Source organism: Anabrus simplex, chromosome 1 (genome assembly GCF_040414725.1).
Source record: "Anabrus simplex isolate iqAnaSimp1 chromosome 1, ASM4041472v1, whole genome shotgun sequence".
Lineage (NCBI taxonomy): Eukaryota > Metazoa > Arthropoda > Insecta > Orthoptera > Tettigoniidae > Anabrus > Anabrus simplex.
This window is the reverse complement of record NC_090265.1, coordinates 441,363,247-441,381,052: the sequence shown is the minus strand read 5'-3', so window position 1 is coordinate 441,381,052 and position 17,806 is coordinate 441,363,247. Positions and strand designations below refer to the sequence as shown.

The 17,806-nt window shown below is 38.6% G+C and overlaps 1 protein-coding gene across 2 annotated transcripts in view; it reads right to left on the bottom strand.

The window, feature by feature from the left end:
* Nucleotides 1-17,806, bottom strand: part of Zip102B (Zinc/iron regulated transporter-related protein 102B) — a 166,972-nt gene that overhangs the window by 74,320 nt on the left and 74,846 nt on the right. For both annotated transcript variants that reach the window (XR_010858473.2, XM_067135183.2), the window contains exon 5: nucleotides 6,896-6,981. Coding sequence is in view for 1 of the 2 variants with exons in the window: in XM_067135183.2 (XP_066991284.2) it covers nucleotides 6,896-6,981 (86 nt within the window). In the remaining variant the exon portion in view is untranslated. The remainder of the gene's footprint in view (nucleotides 1-6,895; nucleotides 6,982-17,806) is intronic.

The window sequence follows — 17,806 nt, the reverse complement described above, 5'->3', positions numbered from 1 at the left end:
GAACTTTGGACTGTTAGATCGGCAGCGTACTACTGTCTCAAGTATTATTACAATATTATAAGTCCACCTGTTCAATACAATACAATATGATCCACTATTTCATATGGTCAAATATTTTTATACATAATACATAAAAGTCAAAGGTACATGTTTCACCCTCCTTACGGGCATCATCAGCCTATATCAATCTTAAAATAATACATATACTTATAAATTATAGGTTAAAATGTTGAAAAATGGTTTCGTAAAACATTATACAATAACATCTAAAACAACGATAATGCACCAAAGTATGTTAAAAGAGAGTGAAATTAACAGTTTTGAAGATTAAAACGTGATTAAACATGAAACTTTGAGAGTCTAAAACTAAAATGGATCCATATTTTTATAATATCATTAAGACTGTGAAGGCCTTGAGTATAAATACTATCATCAAAGGGGGATGTTTCTTCAATTCCCAAGTTGAATCCAAGGTGGTAAAATCACTTTCAGTTATTTAAAACGGAAGTGTGAATGTAATAAACAAGTTTAAAATGTATATGATTGGGAGATCTGAAAGTCGAGAAGAAAATGGAACTTCAATAGAGGCGTTGTTTGTGATAAAACGTATGTCAAAGCTAGCGGAGTTCGGAAATTATGGTAGTCGAATGGATCTAAAAGATAGTCAAGTTGATATATAATTCCGTTGAAACATTTGTTGGAAGAAATGCTGTAACAACCTGACGTACTTAATACGCTCCGTACGAAAAATCCTGAACATTTCTTCCAACAAATGTTTCAACGGAATTATATATCAACTTGACTATCTTTTAGATCCATTCGACTACCATAATTTCCGAACTCCGCTAGCTTTGACATACGTTTTATTACAAGCAACGCCTCTATTGAAGTTCCATTTTCTTCTCGACTTTCAGATCTCCCAATCATATACATTTTAAACTTGTTTATTACATTCACACTTCCGTTTTAAATAACTGAAAGTGATTTTACCACCTTGGATTCAACTTGGGAATTGAAGAAACATCCCCCTTTGATGATTGTATTTATACTCAAGGCCTTCACAGTCTTAATGATATTATAAAAATATGGATCCATTTTAGTTTTAGACTCTCAAAGTTTCATGTTTAATCACGTTTTAATCTTCAAAACTGTTAATTTCACTCTCTTTTTAACATACTTTGGTGCATTATCGTTGTTTTAGATGTTATTGTATAATGTTTTACGAAACCATTTTTCAACATTTTAACCTATAATTTATAAGTATATGTATTATTTTAAGATTGATATAGGCTGATGATGCCCGTTAGGAGGGTGAAACATGTACCTTTGACTTTTATGTATTATGTATAAAAATATTTGACCATATGAAATAGTGGATCATATTGTATTGTATTGAACAGGTGGACTTATAATATTGTAATAATACTTGAGACATACGTCAACTTCAATACGGAACCAAAATGAGAATAGTTACTTGTAGCGTACTACTGTTCGTTAAAAGTGAGAAAATGTGTGGTGTTTGATTTGATCGAGTATTACATGTGAAAGCACTGTTTTAAACGTGCCATTCCTACTGACATCATTGTAATGTATGTTCATTTCAGTTGGGAAAACCACTAAAACAGTCTCTCTGAGGATATAAAAAGGCACGTGGAAAGTGAATGTCTACCATTATAATGAAAACTCCCCAACCTGATTATGACTGATGGTATGCAAGTGGGCCTAACATTACAGTGAAAATTACCTAACTCAGTCTTCATATGGGAAAAGATGTTTGGTGCCTTCCCCGTCGCGTTTCTAGGGTAACATTAAGAGCTATGTAATTTAATACAATCTTGTTCACAACGTGTACACTAGAATTCCATAGCGAAGCACGGGTACATCAGCTAGTCTTTCTATAAACTGATGCTTTTTGTTTTAAGGGGCCTAACATCGAAGGTCATCAGCATTTTTATAAATTATCTCTTGCTTTACTAATTACTAAAATTAGCACATGCCACTGAGAACCAGCACTTTACATACAGAAACCACTTATTGCACAAAACAAGGAGAGCCTTATTCACTATACAATCATTGGTAAACATGCCCCGTATTTGCATATGCGTATACTCGTTTCACTTTTTTTGCGTGCAGGAATGTGCAAGAAAATTGATGAAATGGCAAAAAATCTTTCTAAACTAACAAGCCAACACCTTTCAAAGGACAATAGATCAGCGGACTTTACGAAACTAGAAGATTACCAACAACAACAAAAACACATCCTCCGCAAAACAACCATGCGAAACGGCAACACAAGCAACTATCGAAGACACGGATGGTGCATGTGATCAGAATCTGAAATCTATAAATCAAAGTTTGGAGACTAACGACAAAGAAAGCATTGACATGCCGAGATATACAGAGGTAGTATATAAAAAACAACAAAGACGCTCTCAACAGACAATCGTGGGAACTTCAACGTCAACAGACAACTTACTTCAAGAAGCAGAGAAAAACGCATGGCTCTACATTGGTAAACTAGCCAAAGAAACCACAAGTGAAAATGTTATAAACTTCTTTAAATAGAAGGGAATCAAAGATAATGTTTGTGAGGATCTGAACTCGCAGACCTTGGTCTTGTGGCACCATTCGCAACAAAGCGAGTTACATTTTGAACGTCGTCCGAGTCATTTGATTCGTCTGGAACAACTTCACTTTCACTCTCAGGATCACTTTCACTGTTCTCTTCATCAGTATGAACCACTCATGATCATCAAATAAAGAAGATACCTCATCATCAATCTCCATTTCTAAAACTGTCGAAATACACGCACAATCAAGCCGATCTACTTTTCGTTTAGAAGCCATGCTTCGGTTCATAAATGGCTGTGCGGGAACTTCGTGCAAGGTGCCAAAACAAATACATTTCACGAAGCTGTGACAATTCTAAAAAACAATACATAGCGTGATCTCGTGGAAAACATATCGACTAATGCGATAGATTCCATGGCAACGCCATATGCCTTCACACTCAAGATAAATACGTGATAAATTTTACGATCGACTAATGCCGCCATACCCACTGTAAAAGCCCAGCGCGAAAATGTCTGAAGACATCATACCCAGTTAAGGGGTTAAATGGCATCTATTATTTTAATAGGCTGATCAAAAATGGCACCTTCTTGTTGAATCATGTCTTTAACTATCATGGTTGTGGAATGTATGCATTCCAATAGTACACTTACTTTTACACACGAGATTGCATCGCCGTATATCAAACATATGGTCTATTTGACCACGACAATTATATATTACACTGAACACATACGCAAATCCTGGGTTTACCTAACAAATAATATTCAAAGTAAAATCAACCAACGCTGGTATCGAACTCATAACCATAAAACACTTTGGGAATAATAAAACATGTAAACACATTACATAGAAAACTATCAAACATATATCACACAATACATCTTGAAGAAATGGCTTAATCAAGCCATAGTATCAGGTTAAACTCATGGTTCCAACATGAGTCGAACTCAAGTTCTTCAGCTTCCGAGGTAAAAAATCTTAAACTCCTATCACGAGCTAATTTAATGCATAACTGGGAAGGAGTCCATCCTTCGCAAAATCATAAAATTATCCACGTTACTCATAACGTATCATTAGAATGGGATCGATACTGCACTGGCAAATGAAAGGAAGCTTGGTGGTGGACATTAAGATTGTAGGAAACAACACAATCTCCCCTCAGACCCTGCAAATCCTTACGTCGTAAATCCGTCAATGTATGACAATAGCTGTGTGTCCAGGTCTGCGGCTACAAAAACATACTGTACTCCTTATTTCTTTTTTTCTTTCTTTCTTTCTTTTTCCTTTATATCATCTTGGCTCGTTCTCAAGAACGCATTCATTTGAGAGCCATCACTTCTTATTATTCATTATCTGGCTATATATTCAGCCTAATTCAATACTTCACAACAGCCATAATTATTATAATCCTTTATCATTCCAACATCTCAAACGTCTCACAAGATTCACCTTCCCATATCATACCACTGCATCTCAAATCTGTTCTATTAATTTACACAGAAGACTCCATTCTTACAGGTTATTTAACTAATTGAATTCTTCTCGCATATCTATATAATTCACATATTACCTCGGTTTGGACATCTTCAATGATCATTTATCATCATATAGGATTTATAAATACCTGAATCACCTTGAAGCAAACACAGTCTATATTCAAATTACTATGAAAATCTGGACCAGACAGTAACATCACGAAGAAATCATAAATTTAGCTAAAGCGCTATTCTTCTCAAAATAAGTGCTTCATATGCACTAAGAATTTATGGGATCTGTTTACTAATTTATGCAAATAAGCCTGCTAAATATCAATGATTATTCTTGAATCACCTAAAAACCCTAATTAAAATAAGAAATAATCTTTTCCCAGTCACACGCGTTTAGTGTTCCCTACATTTAATATTATTAATTATAACATTTTAATATTTGCAAAATAAAAATTGCTACTGGCATGCAAATCTCGTAGTTTAATATATTCAAATTAAATGTACTTATCGAATGCTGGGTATGGTTTGCTGTCATCTCGAGGTACAATTGAGATTTTACACCACGATGAGTGGTCTTCTCTTTGATAGTCCTTGGTTCCTCTTCATCCTAACACGATCCATGTCTCGAACTGTGGTCTTCTTAGTGGAGTCTCTAGACATCCCCTGTAGAAATGACTGCAGGCACTTAGGCACATTTCTTGTAGGCTCCAGTCCTCGGGTTTCGACGATCACTCACGAACATACAGGCAAAAATGGGAAATCAGTTACTAAACACTGTTTATGTGCTTTCAAAGAATCTACTGGTGATAAGATCCACTAATAACTTTAAATAGATTAATGCAAATAGTGGCAAGTTTGTATAAATCACTATTAATTTCCCCATTAATCACACAGCCTATCACCACGAGTGTCCATGAAGTATGCAAACGCTAATTTTATCAGGAAAATTCTTTAATTTTACTGAACGTCACTCACTCTTAAATGCTTTAGATCGGTCACCATTAATTACTGAACGTAATTAGCTGTCTCACTACCTCTAAACAACCTGATGCGTTTGCCCTTTCACTAATGATTGCATCATGAGCCGCAACTGACTGTCGTTAATATTTAAAAGATTAAATGTTGATATAAGACTTCTATTCATCACCACTGTACATTATCTTGTACCACATGGCTTATTTCGCGATATTTTACATCGCACTGATGTGGTTTTTTTTCCTTGACACAACACTTCATACTCCGATATCCAAGTTCACTCCTCACGTGTGAGTACTGCGGCTACACAAATTACAATGGGATACTGTATCTAAGTCCAGGTTCTACTTATAGCATCTGGACTGAGTGGTCAGGGGGGAGCTCCGGTAAACAAAATCTTTCAGTGATGTGAAAGCAATCAAATTATAGCTCGTGACCCCTACTTTCTACTGATCTCATTAAAAACTAAAACGATCAGTGGGTCATTCACAATCTCAAAAGCGTCCTTTTAAAAATTCACGCGTCATGGTTCATCACGCAAGACCTCCCACTTTTTTCCACACATTGTCAGATTTCAGCAGTCATCTTTAATCTGCATACTACTGTATGACAGGCATCATTACCGATCCACTACTAAAGTATTGCATTTATATGCATCAACAATTAGCATTAAATACATCGGTTAAAATGGGACATGACTCATATTTTCCAGAAATTATCTCAGATGAAGGTATTCTTCCTCTTCCTCCTTTTAGTTAATTATGGTGAAGTGGCACCAATGAATGCGGTGTTGAATTAGTAAAGGACATTTATTTCTTGGGGGTTAACACACCTTGAATCAAGGTGAATCAGACCACTCTCCAACAACCTACATTTCACACGTAGCGTCATCTCTCCTTCTCGCTCACATGAAGAGAGAGCGCGATTTCAAGGTCCAGCAGTAATGCGCTATCCTTTTCTCGATACAGCGCAGAAAACTGCTCCCTTCGGGCTGGCGTATCGCAAATCACATCCCGGTTCGGCATGTAGACTGCTAATTACGACATTATATGTCGCAGAATGTTGCGGAAAACGGCATATATGATTGACTAAACCTCCTAACATGCCTATGGCATGGTGATGAACGGTTACAATACAAAGACATCATAAGGGAAGCAAAAGAAATCTTCCAGGCAAAAGAGAGAAAAATGATAGAAGATGCAAAACAAAAATGGTACAAGATAGGATCACCAAAACAACCACATTTCCCAAGAAACATCCCGCTGGAAATGTGGGAGCGGCATTTTAAAAGCGTTCTACAAGCATACGAAACGCGACCTGATCTGAGGGACGAAGATTACTCGACAATTAGCTATGAACCTTTCACTGTGGAAGAGGCAGAACGAGCGATAAATACGACGAAAAACCAAAAGGTTTGTGGACCAGATGAAATATATTATGAAAATCTCAAAAGTACCGCAGAATCATTGTAGCTACACTCATATGTCATGATCTCTTGTTTTTTTTATCTAAATCCTGTACACTATACAAAGCTAGAAACTTCAAAATCACCAAACTTGTGACTGTCGCCATAAACACAAGTTTTCTACACTCAAAACATTCTCTTGCCAATTTGAATGTTCTGACAAATATCTTCTGAAACAATGAGACCATCTCCTTTACTATCAATCTTATGAACATTTCCAACTTTAGGCAGTGACATATTGATCACTGATCAGTGATACAAAAGGCTGAACAGCAAATACTATAGTAGTTGCTATGTTAGAAGGGAAGCCACGAAGACATTGCATAACACTCAATGTTCAGTATTTGGGACATAAGAGGACAAGGAGAAAGATGTGCATTACAGTCAGACTCACCTTATGTAGCATAATAGCAAGGAAGACAATCATCTCCACGTCCGCATGAGCTGTAGTAGCTGCAGCACCCAGAGCGACGCCATCAGCTGATCACAGGACAAAACAGTTGTAAGGTAATGCTAGAGGCAGTCATAAAATGGAATTCACTATATAAACTACATGAGATATACAGAAGATGAATAATTAAAGAGATGATTTAAAAATATAGAGATAGAAGAGGTGACTAATTCAAACGAAACATTGAAATATACCTACTATAACAAAGACATCTACAATAAAATACAAAAGTTAAAAACAGGGAAAGCAGCTGGAATTGATAAGATTTCTGGGGATATACTAAAGACAATGGGTTGGGATATAGTACCATGTCTGAAGTACTTATCTGATTACTGTTTGCATGAAGGAACTATATCAAATGAATGGAGAGTTGCTATAGTAGCCCCTGTGTATAAAGGAAAGGGTGATAAAGCTGAAAATTACAGGCAAGTCAGTTTGACATGTGTTATATGTAAGCTTTGGGAAAGTATTATTTATATTATTATTATTATTATTATTATTATTATTATTATTATTATTATTATTATTATTATTATTATTATTATTATTATGAGACATGTTTGCAAAATTAATAACTGGTTCAATAGAAGGCAGTTTGGATTTAGGAAAGATTATTCCACTGAAGTTCAACTTGTAGGAATCAAGCAAGATTCGGGACATCGAATGGACTGTGTCGCGATTGCCCTGCACCTCTTACCCACAGATTCGACTAAACGCCTGCATTCGTTGCTGCTGATCGCATACCAGGCTCGCTGGATTTCTTCCCAAAGTTTATCTAAAGATGTAGCTTTTGAGCAGTCAATTCTCTCGTCTACGATCTCCCATAAGTTCTCAATGGGTGATGCGTCAGGGGATCGAGGTGGCCACTCTAATACTTCGATATGGTAATCTTGAAAAAACTGCCTTATGATCCTTGCAGTATGCTTTGGATCGTTATCGTGCTGAAATTTCCATTTCAGCGGCATTTCCTCTTCAGCATAAGGCAGCATCACATTTGCCAAAATGTCTTTGTACATTTCTGTGTTCATTATGCCGTTGATACAGTGTATTGGACCAATACCGTACCATGAAAAACATCCCCATACCTAATACTTCCGCCACCATATTTCACAGTTTTTAAAGTGTACTTGGGATTAAATTCCTGGTTTGGTGGGCGGCGCGCATAGACTTTTCCGTCTGAGGCAAACCTAATATAGTTGGATTCATTGGAGCAAAGGATGTTCCTCCACCAAATATTAGGTTTTTGTTCATTTCTCTGGGCGAAGGCCAACCTTTTCTGAACATTAGCTTTTGAAACATGTGGCTTCTGTCTCGCAATGCGCCCATTCAATTTTGCGGATCTCAGTCGTCTTTGAATCGTTGAGGTTGATGGTTTAACATCATATTTGTCGCTAAACAAAATGGCTTTCAATCGTGGTGTTGACAAAAATGGGTCTTTCTTTACTTCCCTAGTGATGAGTCTGTCTACGCGAGGAGTAGTTACACGAGGTCGCCCCCTGTTCTCCAGCTGCGGCTTTGTTTATTTTGCCAGTCTAATGGTGTTGTGACTCGTTTTCGCGAAACGTGTAAATCTTTGGTTATTTGATTCATTGACATTCCACTTTTTAACATCCGGAACATTACTATACGCTCATCACTTGTATGCTTTTTCTGCCCATCTAGAAGAATGTAAACAAAACCAAACGTCAATTTACATACAAAATAATATTGAGTGGAGGTTTGTTGACATAATATCGCTAGCCCCCAAAACAACTGCAAAACAAATTTGAACGGGACTTCTGTAAAACGGCTCTATTATTTTGACCCATAAGATTCTTACCTTTATGCCTCTTTTCGCACGTCTAGCTCAAACGCTTCCTTTTGCACGACTACAGATAGCAGCGACGTCTTCCCTGATGTTTTCTAAAAGGGACTGACAACAGGGCACTCATGGAGATTTTGCGAACTAATAGATATCCTAGTTCTTAATCCCGTCAATAGAGGTGGCTCTATTATTGTGACTGCCACTGTATATCTGTACATTTTCCATCGTATGAGCCACGAGACATACGTCGTCGGCATAAGCGGGAGATATCAAAGATGTTTTTGTCAGACCTGACACTCAAAACAATCTTATCATTACAGTTTTGAAGTGTATCATTTATCTCAGTTGTAAGTATAATGTAAAGAGTGTAGGGGCCACAAAACATCCTTGCTCGATGCCACTAGTAACTTTGAACTAGTCTGTGAAGCTGCTATCATGCTTAATTCAGGCCATCATGAAACTGATGCATGATGTTAATAAACTTCCCTGGATACCTTCTCAAGAATCAACCATAGCACAGTCCTTAGTATTCAATCAAATGCTTTCTCTAAATCAGGGCCTCTCAGGGTGCATGCGCGTGGTGCATGCACTGTGCACGGTGCAAAAGACGACTTCGCTTGGTTGACCAGAGTGCAGACCCCCCACTCCTCTCTCCCTACACCTGTCTCCCCGTTCGGCCTGTCTCCGCGTTCCTCACCTTCACTGCTGTTTCTCCCCTACTGCGAAATGTTTACGTGTGGTGAGCGGAGACGCACAGTTGTATGGGACAAGGTTACCAGTGTTATTAAAAAAATTAAAAAAGTGAATTAGAAATACACATACATGTTTGAGAGGAATGTAAACATAATTTTAAAAAATGCAGAACCTGTAACCAAAATGAAAATGCTACAGTACTGGAACAAACCTCATTTGTGGATATAGAATGCTCTTCTTCAAGCTGTTTCAACTTCCTTAATTCTTTCTCTCTGACGTCTCCTATGATTTCACAATAATTTTCCGAATGTAGTCTGTTGTAGTGTCTTTCAATAGACGATTTTCTTACGCACGTAATTATCGTCCCACAGAATAAGCATTTGGCGTTATCGTCACGACAAACAAACAAACAAAAAATACGAAAGTTCCCAGTTCGATTGAAATGGACTTTCGGAAGTCTTTGCTTTCTTCGAAAAGGGTTGCTCCATTATTATGTTGTAGTCGTGCGCTTATCTATTTCACTGATAAACACGTCGTCTACCATCAAACGCTTCGTCGCTCTCAGCACACTACACCATCCGAGTCAAGCCGAGTTGAGGCGAAGCGTACCGATGCACAGTGCACAGAGCCTATGCACCTCGCTCTGCACGCGTGAGAGTTTGGGCGTTTGAGAGGCCCTGCTCTAAATTGACAAAGGACATGTAGAGGTCACGGTGTTGTTTAAGACTTTCCTTCTACAGCTGCTTGACAACAAATATAACATTAACAATGTCATCTTATTTAATTTAAGAATTCCATCTTGTGTCTGTATTGAACTGAAAATAACAGAGAAGTAAATTTAAAAGGTCCACCTTTTCAATACAAAATATGTTATGCAGATTACAACATTTTACTTGGTACTAGTTTTGACGCTGATATGAGTAATCTTCAGCCAATCTTGGGAAAAGGCATTATATGTATATACATTTAAAAATACACAACCTCATAGGGCCTGTTATGTGACATGCATGCTGAGAGGAATGCCAGTTCTTTCCTCTGAACTGTGAAATTTCCTTGTGGATTTTGTTGTAACACGACTTCCACCTCAGACTTGACAATCTCGATTATCTGAATGCAAGTGACTGTTCACAAGTTTTTCAAGATTGATTTTGATCCTTTACAGAGGATTTCTTACGTAATTCAACCATCACATACTAGTAAAAAACGACAATTTTTTATCTAATGAAAAAATGTGTTACTCAAGGTCGAACCCAGGACTCCCAAGGTTTTAACTTGAACAATATAGCACAACATGATCTTTTTAAAGTGTTCACAGTGTTGAATAGTGACTATCAGGATTTTAACTCGTAATTACAAGAAGTTTTATATTTCATTTTAAGTGCAACTTGCATTATTTTAACTATGTTTCAAGTGTAATGTTATAATGAGTTGTGTATTTTTAAATGTTTATACATATGTATTACAATGCCTTTTCCCAAGATTGGCTGAAGATGACTCATATCAGCGTCGAAACTAGTACCAAGTAAAATGTTGTAATCTGCGCAACATATTTTGTATTGAAAAGGTGGACCTGCATGAGCGTGGATTTATTCTTGGCGAGTGTCTGTCCCACTTTGTCACCTTATCTTTCCCTATATAAACATTGCCACTAAACATGAAATTCTCATTTACCTCCAACATATGTTATTCGCCAGCTACAGATTGCTCTACAGGTACGGTTTCATCAGAACATTCTTCCGTTTCGGACTGTTCGGTATCCACTTTATGCTCACTTGTTCACTTTCACAGTCCAAGTCACTGGTTAGAAAACCCTTGAGCCGATCACTAGGAATTTCAACAAACCAAGCTAAAATGTCACGACTTGAAGCCATCATCACGCACTAATTATCCAACACATTAATACAATAAGTTGCAAAGAACTGTTTCAACTATGAAACAACATTCAACAGTAGCGAAACTATCACACACACAGAAATTAGCGCCAACATGACTGGTCGCACGTGAAGCAAAATGCTCACCGTTCACGGTCGCTGATAATTCCTCCCTCTCTGACCCCTCTGAAGGCCACAGATGTGCGTTTCAATACATCCGTCCTTCTCTCAAAACTGCAGTGCGAAGGTACATCAAGGCTCAAGTTCGACACTACATGCTGTATAAAAGAGCAGATGATTTTCAATGACCGTGAGCATTTTGGTCATATAGCGACCACTGGCAGGTTAATAGTAACCGAGATTGGAGTGAATTAATATAAGCAAGATCAGTGCTTTGTATACTTGGAATCAAAACCTTGGCAAAATGCTCAGCCCATCGTGCGAGAACATCATGAGGCTCACCTGAGTCTATATGCTCTACTTTATGAATATATCAGAGCAGCAAGCTTCTGCCTTGGTCCGAAAACAGTTCTTAAGCTTTCATAAAAGCTTCCCAAATGGTGTGTATCAGCCAAATGTTGAGTTCAACTATACATATACATACAGAACGATAATGCAACTGCCTATCGCTCCCAGGCTGTGGCTGATTGGTTTGATGAACACTCCACAAATATGAGGATGCTTGCCAGGTTCCGAAGGTCAACCGACCTCAGTCCAATTGAACTCATCTGGGATTCTGTCAAGAGCAATGTGCATGCTAGACCCTGCTCTGACCAATCTCGGGAAAACGACAGGAGTCCACGAGTCCACTGTTGGATGCGCTAGCGAGTGGTTGGCTGTTACAAGAGCTCTGTATTATCTTTGAGATAAAGTAGTTAATAGTTGTAGAAATTTAGGAAATTGTGTGTGTGTGAGAGAGAGAGAGAGAGAGAGAGACATTTAGTTCAACAAACATTGACGTTTAGTGTTTTAGTGTTTGTAGTAACTGCGATTAGTGGTATTTATTTACAATTTTCACACTGAGTAGTTCCGTAGGCATTCGCTAGATTACAAGCTGTATTTAGGACTGTGTGAAAGAAGAAATATCCCTTTCTTCTTAATATTATTATTAAAATATCAGAAGGTTTGTTGATAAAATACTTACAAAGACGGGATATTAAAAAGAGTCGTAACTTGAGCAGCGGTTATATTAGTGCAGGTAATTGACAGGGTATTTCAAATAGCAGTTCAACAGTTCCACCTATCACAAAGGGAATAACTTCTTTAAATAATGCGATACTGTTGTAAATTTTCTTTAAAGAAAGGATTTCAACAGAATATACAGTATTTCATTGGCAAAGTAGTTAACAGTTGTTGTATTGTTATTGATTATTGTCGCTCTTCGTATTCAAATATTGCATTGTTGGCTACAGTGAACAAAGGGTGTAGTGTATGAAGAAAATATAAATAAAAATCAGCTGATTCTGGTATTCCAATCATTTATAGTTCTGATTAGATAGTTAAAGTATCCGTACTTTATATTTCACACCCTCGATTTTTCAGTATTTATAAGCAGTTCGCTAACAATAATCAAGTTCCTATATACCAACAATTGCAATTCAAGTCCCTGGCATAGTTTTGACAGAAGTATTTTTGAGAAATTATTGGTAGACGGCCTCATATTTTTCAGCATTTAAGGACACTTATTCTCCGTCCCGTGGAGTAGGGAAAATAATAGTAATCCACCATCTGTAATAAACACATATGACCACATTTCACTTGAGAATTGTAGTGTAGATACGGTATATTCGATAGCATCTTGCCTGTTATATTCGTGTCTTTCTTTGTGTACGTAACTCTTTGGATACTTTAGCATTTAAACAAATGGCAGGTTTCATTTCTATTACAGCATAGTAGGATAAAGTAGTACTATTATTAATCTGTCTATGTGTTTAACTTTGTTAGTAATCCTCAAGTAGTTCTTGGGAATTTCTAACTTTAAACCTAATTGGAATTTTCATTTCTATTTGTGCTTAGTAATAACCTATTGTAATTAGGATACACCTGAACGTAGTTTAAAAATTATTGTAGTGTATTGCAGTAACTTATTAGAAATTAGAGAGCTAATTCTATTATTTTGAGCAGTCTTGCGAATTTCTGTGTGGTTCATGGTGTGGGTTACTGTAGTCACGTCCTAGTTCGTGAACCATGGGCAACGGCTGAGTGACTTAGTAAGTGGTCCTGAAGGTCGGGATACCAGTTGCTATGGAATGGGAGTGGGCATCTCGGACATATTCTGAGTCATGGCCCTCCTTGTGCTCAGGCGGCTAGGACTATACAATCCACCAGTGGTCCATAACCCGTAAGGAGAGATCTTCACTTGGACTATGTGTAAGTAGGGTAGCATCCTGCTTCATGAATTTACTGAGCTCAAAACATTTTAAGCAAGCCTCGGATCTATGGGAGTAATGGAGTCCCACTCCCATTTGACAGGCGAGGGACTCCTTGGAAACAACTTGGCGAACAAAATGGAATTCAATGGGGAGCTATCAATATTAATGGGGCTTATGGAAGAAAGAAGGTAGAACTGGCTGTCAGCAAAGAGGATGAATCTGGATATGCTAGGAGTAAGTGATATTCGGGTAAGGGGAGATAACTAAGAAGAGATACTTGACGGGTATTAGAAAGGGAAGGGCAGAGTATGGGGTAGGGCTGTTTATCAGGAATACCATTGCATGCAACATAGTTTCTGTTAGGCACGTAAATGAGCGAATGATGTGGGTAGATTTGGCAGTTGGAGGAATTAGGAGGAGAACTGTCTCAGTGTATTAACAATGTGAGCGTGCAGATGAGGATGAAATTGATAAGTTTTATGAAGCATTGAGTGACATCGTTGTCACGGTCAACAACAAGGATAGAATAGTGCTAATGGGCGATTTCAATGCGAGAGTTGGAAATAGAACTGAAGGATATGAAAGGGAGATTGGTAAATGTGGGGAACATATGGAAGCTAAGGGGAATGGGAAGCGTTTGCTGGACTTCTGTGCTAGTATGGGTTTAGCAGTTACAAATACATTCTTTAAACATAAGGCTATTCACCGCTACACATGGGAGGCTAGAGGTACCAGATCCATAATAGACTATATATTAACCGACTTTGAATTCAGGAAATCTGTTAGGAATGTACAAGTTTTCTGAACTAAGTATCTCTAGGCCTAGGGTAGAGAAAGTGAAATCTGTCTGCAAACGAATAAGGGTAGAAAATCTCCAGCACGAGCAAATTAGACAGAAGTACATTGATACGATTGGTGAGTAGTTTCAAACAGTAGACAGTAAGCAGGTACAGGATATAGAAAGAGAATGAGTGGCATACAGGAATGCTGCAGTAGAAACAGCAAGGGAATGCCTAGGAACAACTGTGTGGCGAACATCTTGGTGGAATGATGAAGTGAGAGCAGCTTGTAAACGTAAAAAGAATGCTTATCAGGAATGGCTCCAAACAAGGGCTGAGGCAGACAGGGATTTGTACGTACATGAATGAAACAGAGCAAAACAAATAGTTGTTGAATCCAAAAAATCGTGGGAAGATTTTGGTAATAACCTGGAAAGGCTAGGTCAAGCAACAGGGAAACCTTTCTGGACAGTAACAAAGAATCTTAGGAAGGGAGGGGAAAAAGGAAATGAACAATGTTTTGAGTAATTCAGGTGAACTCATAATAGATCCCAGGGAATCACTGGAGAAGTGGAGGGAATATTTTGAACATCTTCTCAATGTAAAAGGAAATCTTCCTGGTGGTGTTGCAAACAGCCAAGCTTATGGGGAGGAGGTGGTGATGATGATGATGATGATGCTTGTTTTAAGGGGCCGAACATCTAGGTCATCGGCCCCTGATGGTACGAAATGAGACAAAATGCAAAGACAATATAAAAATCCAAAACCCTCCACTGACCAGAATTCAAAGCGTGAGAACGAAAAATGAACGGATGGATATGAAGTTAAAACAATCAGTGGAGCCGACCCGCAATGCCTCAGTCTCAGAAACTGATGGAGAACAATAGTAATACTGACCAAGGGACTGCTTCTAGAGCTCAAGACTGAATCGATGATGCTTGCAAGCTAAAGGGGTCCAAAATATAGGTTATCGGCCTCTTATAATGGTACTTCTTGCTTGAAAATAGAACCATGGTATTTGACATAGTGCGGTACTAATCAAAAGTATTGTAGACTCGCGGTATTCCACACATTATGGTACTACTCACAGGTAATGAAATTCGCACAGGTAATACAGACCTATGTGGTTTCACACATAGCGGCGCCATTTACAGGCAACGCAAACCTATGGTTTTCATCAGTGTGTACTAACCACAGGGACTCGTACTATCCCGTGGTGTTCCATATACAGTGGTTACTAATCATAGGCAAGCCAGAACCCTGGTGTCGCTCATATAGTGCTACTAATCACAGGCACCGTAAAAGCCTGACCGCACGGTGCTCCTGATTGCTACTAATCACAAACCTATTTGGTACCTAACGTAGTAATATGCGCAAGTAACAGCGACCCATGGTGTTCCCCGCGTGGTGGTACTAATCACAAGTAGTTTCATGGTTCTAATCCAATCATCCCTTGGTCGCCCCTTACGACAGGCAGGGGATACCATGGGTGTATTCTTTGTCTGCGTCCCCCACCCACAGGGGGTATGGGGAGGAGGAAAAGGATGTTGGTGAAAATACACTTGATGAAGTGGAAAGGATGGTAAATAAATTCCATTGTCATAAAGCAGCAGGAATAGATGAAATTAGAACTGAAATAGTGAAGTATAGTGGGAAGGCAGGGATGAAATGGCTTCATAGAGTAGTAAGATTAGCATGGAGTATTGGTAAGGAACCTTCAGATTGGACAAAAGCAGTAATTGCACCTATCTATAAGCAAGGGAACAGGAAGGATTGCAACAACTATCGAGGTATCTTATTGATTAGTATACCAGGCAAAGTATTCACTGGCATCTTGCCAGGGAGGGTGCGATCAGTAGTTGAGAGGAAGTTGGATGAAAACCAGTATGATTTCAGACCAGAGAGGGGCTGTCAGGATCAGATTTTCAGCATGCGGCAGGTAATTGAAAAATGCTACGAGAGGAATAGGCAGTTGTGTTTATGTTTTGTAGATCTAGAGAAAGCATATGACAGGGTACCGAGGGAAAAGATGTTTGCCATACTGGGGGACTATGGAATTAAAGGTAGATTATTAAAATCAATCAAAGGCACTTATGTTGACAATTGGGCTTCAGTGAGAACTGATGGTAGAATGAGTTCTTGGTTCAGGGTACTTACAGGGGTTAGACAAGGCTGTAATCTTTCACCTTTGTTGTCCGTAGTTTACATGGATCATCTGCTGAAAGGTATAAATTGTCAGGGAGGGATTCAGTTAGGTGGAAATGTAGTAAGCAGTCTCTGACCTATGCTGACGACTTGGTCTTGATGACAGACTGCGCCGAAAGCATGCAGTGTAATATCTCGGAACTTGAAAATAGGTGCGATTAGTATGGTATGAAAATTAGCCTTTCGAAGACAAAATTGATGTCAGTAGGTAAGAAATTCAACAGAAATGAATGTCAGATTGGTGATACAAAGCTACAACAGGTAGATAATTTCAAGTATTCAGGTTGTATGTTCTTTTTTTTTTTTGCCTACTTTATTTACGTCGCACCGACACAGATAGGTCTCATGGCGACGATGGGACAGGAAAGGGCTAGGAGTGGGAAGGAAGCAGCCGTGGCCTTAATTAAGGTACAGCCCCAGCATTTGCCTGGTGTGAAAATGGGAAACCACGGAAAACCATTTTCAGGGCTGCCGACAGTGGGGTTCGAACCTACTATCTCCCGAATACTGGATACTGGCCGCACTTAAGCGACTGCAGCTATCGAGCTCGGTGGTTGTATGTTCTCCCAGGATGGTAATATAGTAAGCGAGATTGAATCAAGGTGTAGTAAAACTAATGCTGTGAGCTCGCAGTTGCGATCAACAGAATTCTGTAAGAAGGAAGTCAGCTCCCAGACGAAACTATCTTTACATCGGTCTGTTTTCAGACCAACTTTGCTTTACGGGAGTGAAAGCTGGGTGGACTCAGGATATCTTATTCATAAGTAAGAAGTAACAGACGTGAAAGTAGCGAGAATAATTTCTGGTACAAACAGGTGGAAATCATGGCAGGAGGGTACTCGAAATGAGGAAATAAAGGCTAATTTAGGAATGAACTCTATGGACGAAGCTGTACGCATAAACTGGCTTCGGTGGTGGGGTCACGCGAGGCAAATGGAGGAGGATAGGTTACCTAGGAGAATAATGGACTCTGCTATGGAGGGTATGAGAAGTACAGGGAAACTGAAACGACGATGGTTAGACTCAGTTTCTAATGATTTAAAGATAACAGGTATAGAACTAAATAAGAGGATTGTGGCGACATTTATTAAATTCACAGAGGCTTGCAGACTGAACGCTGAAAGGCATAA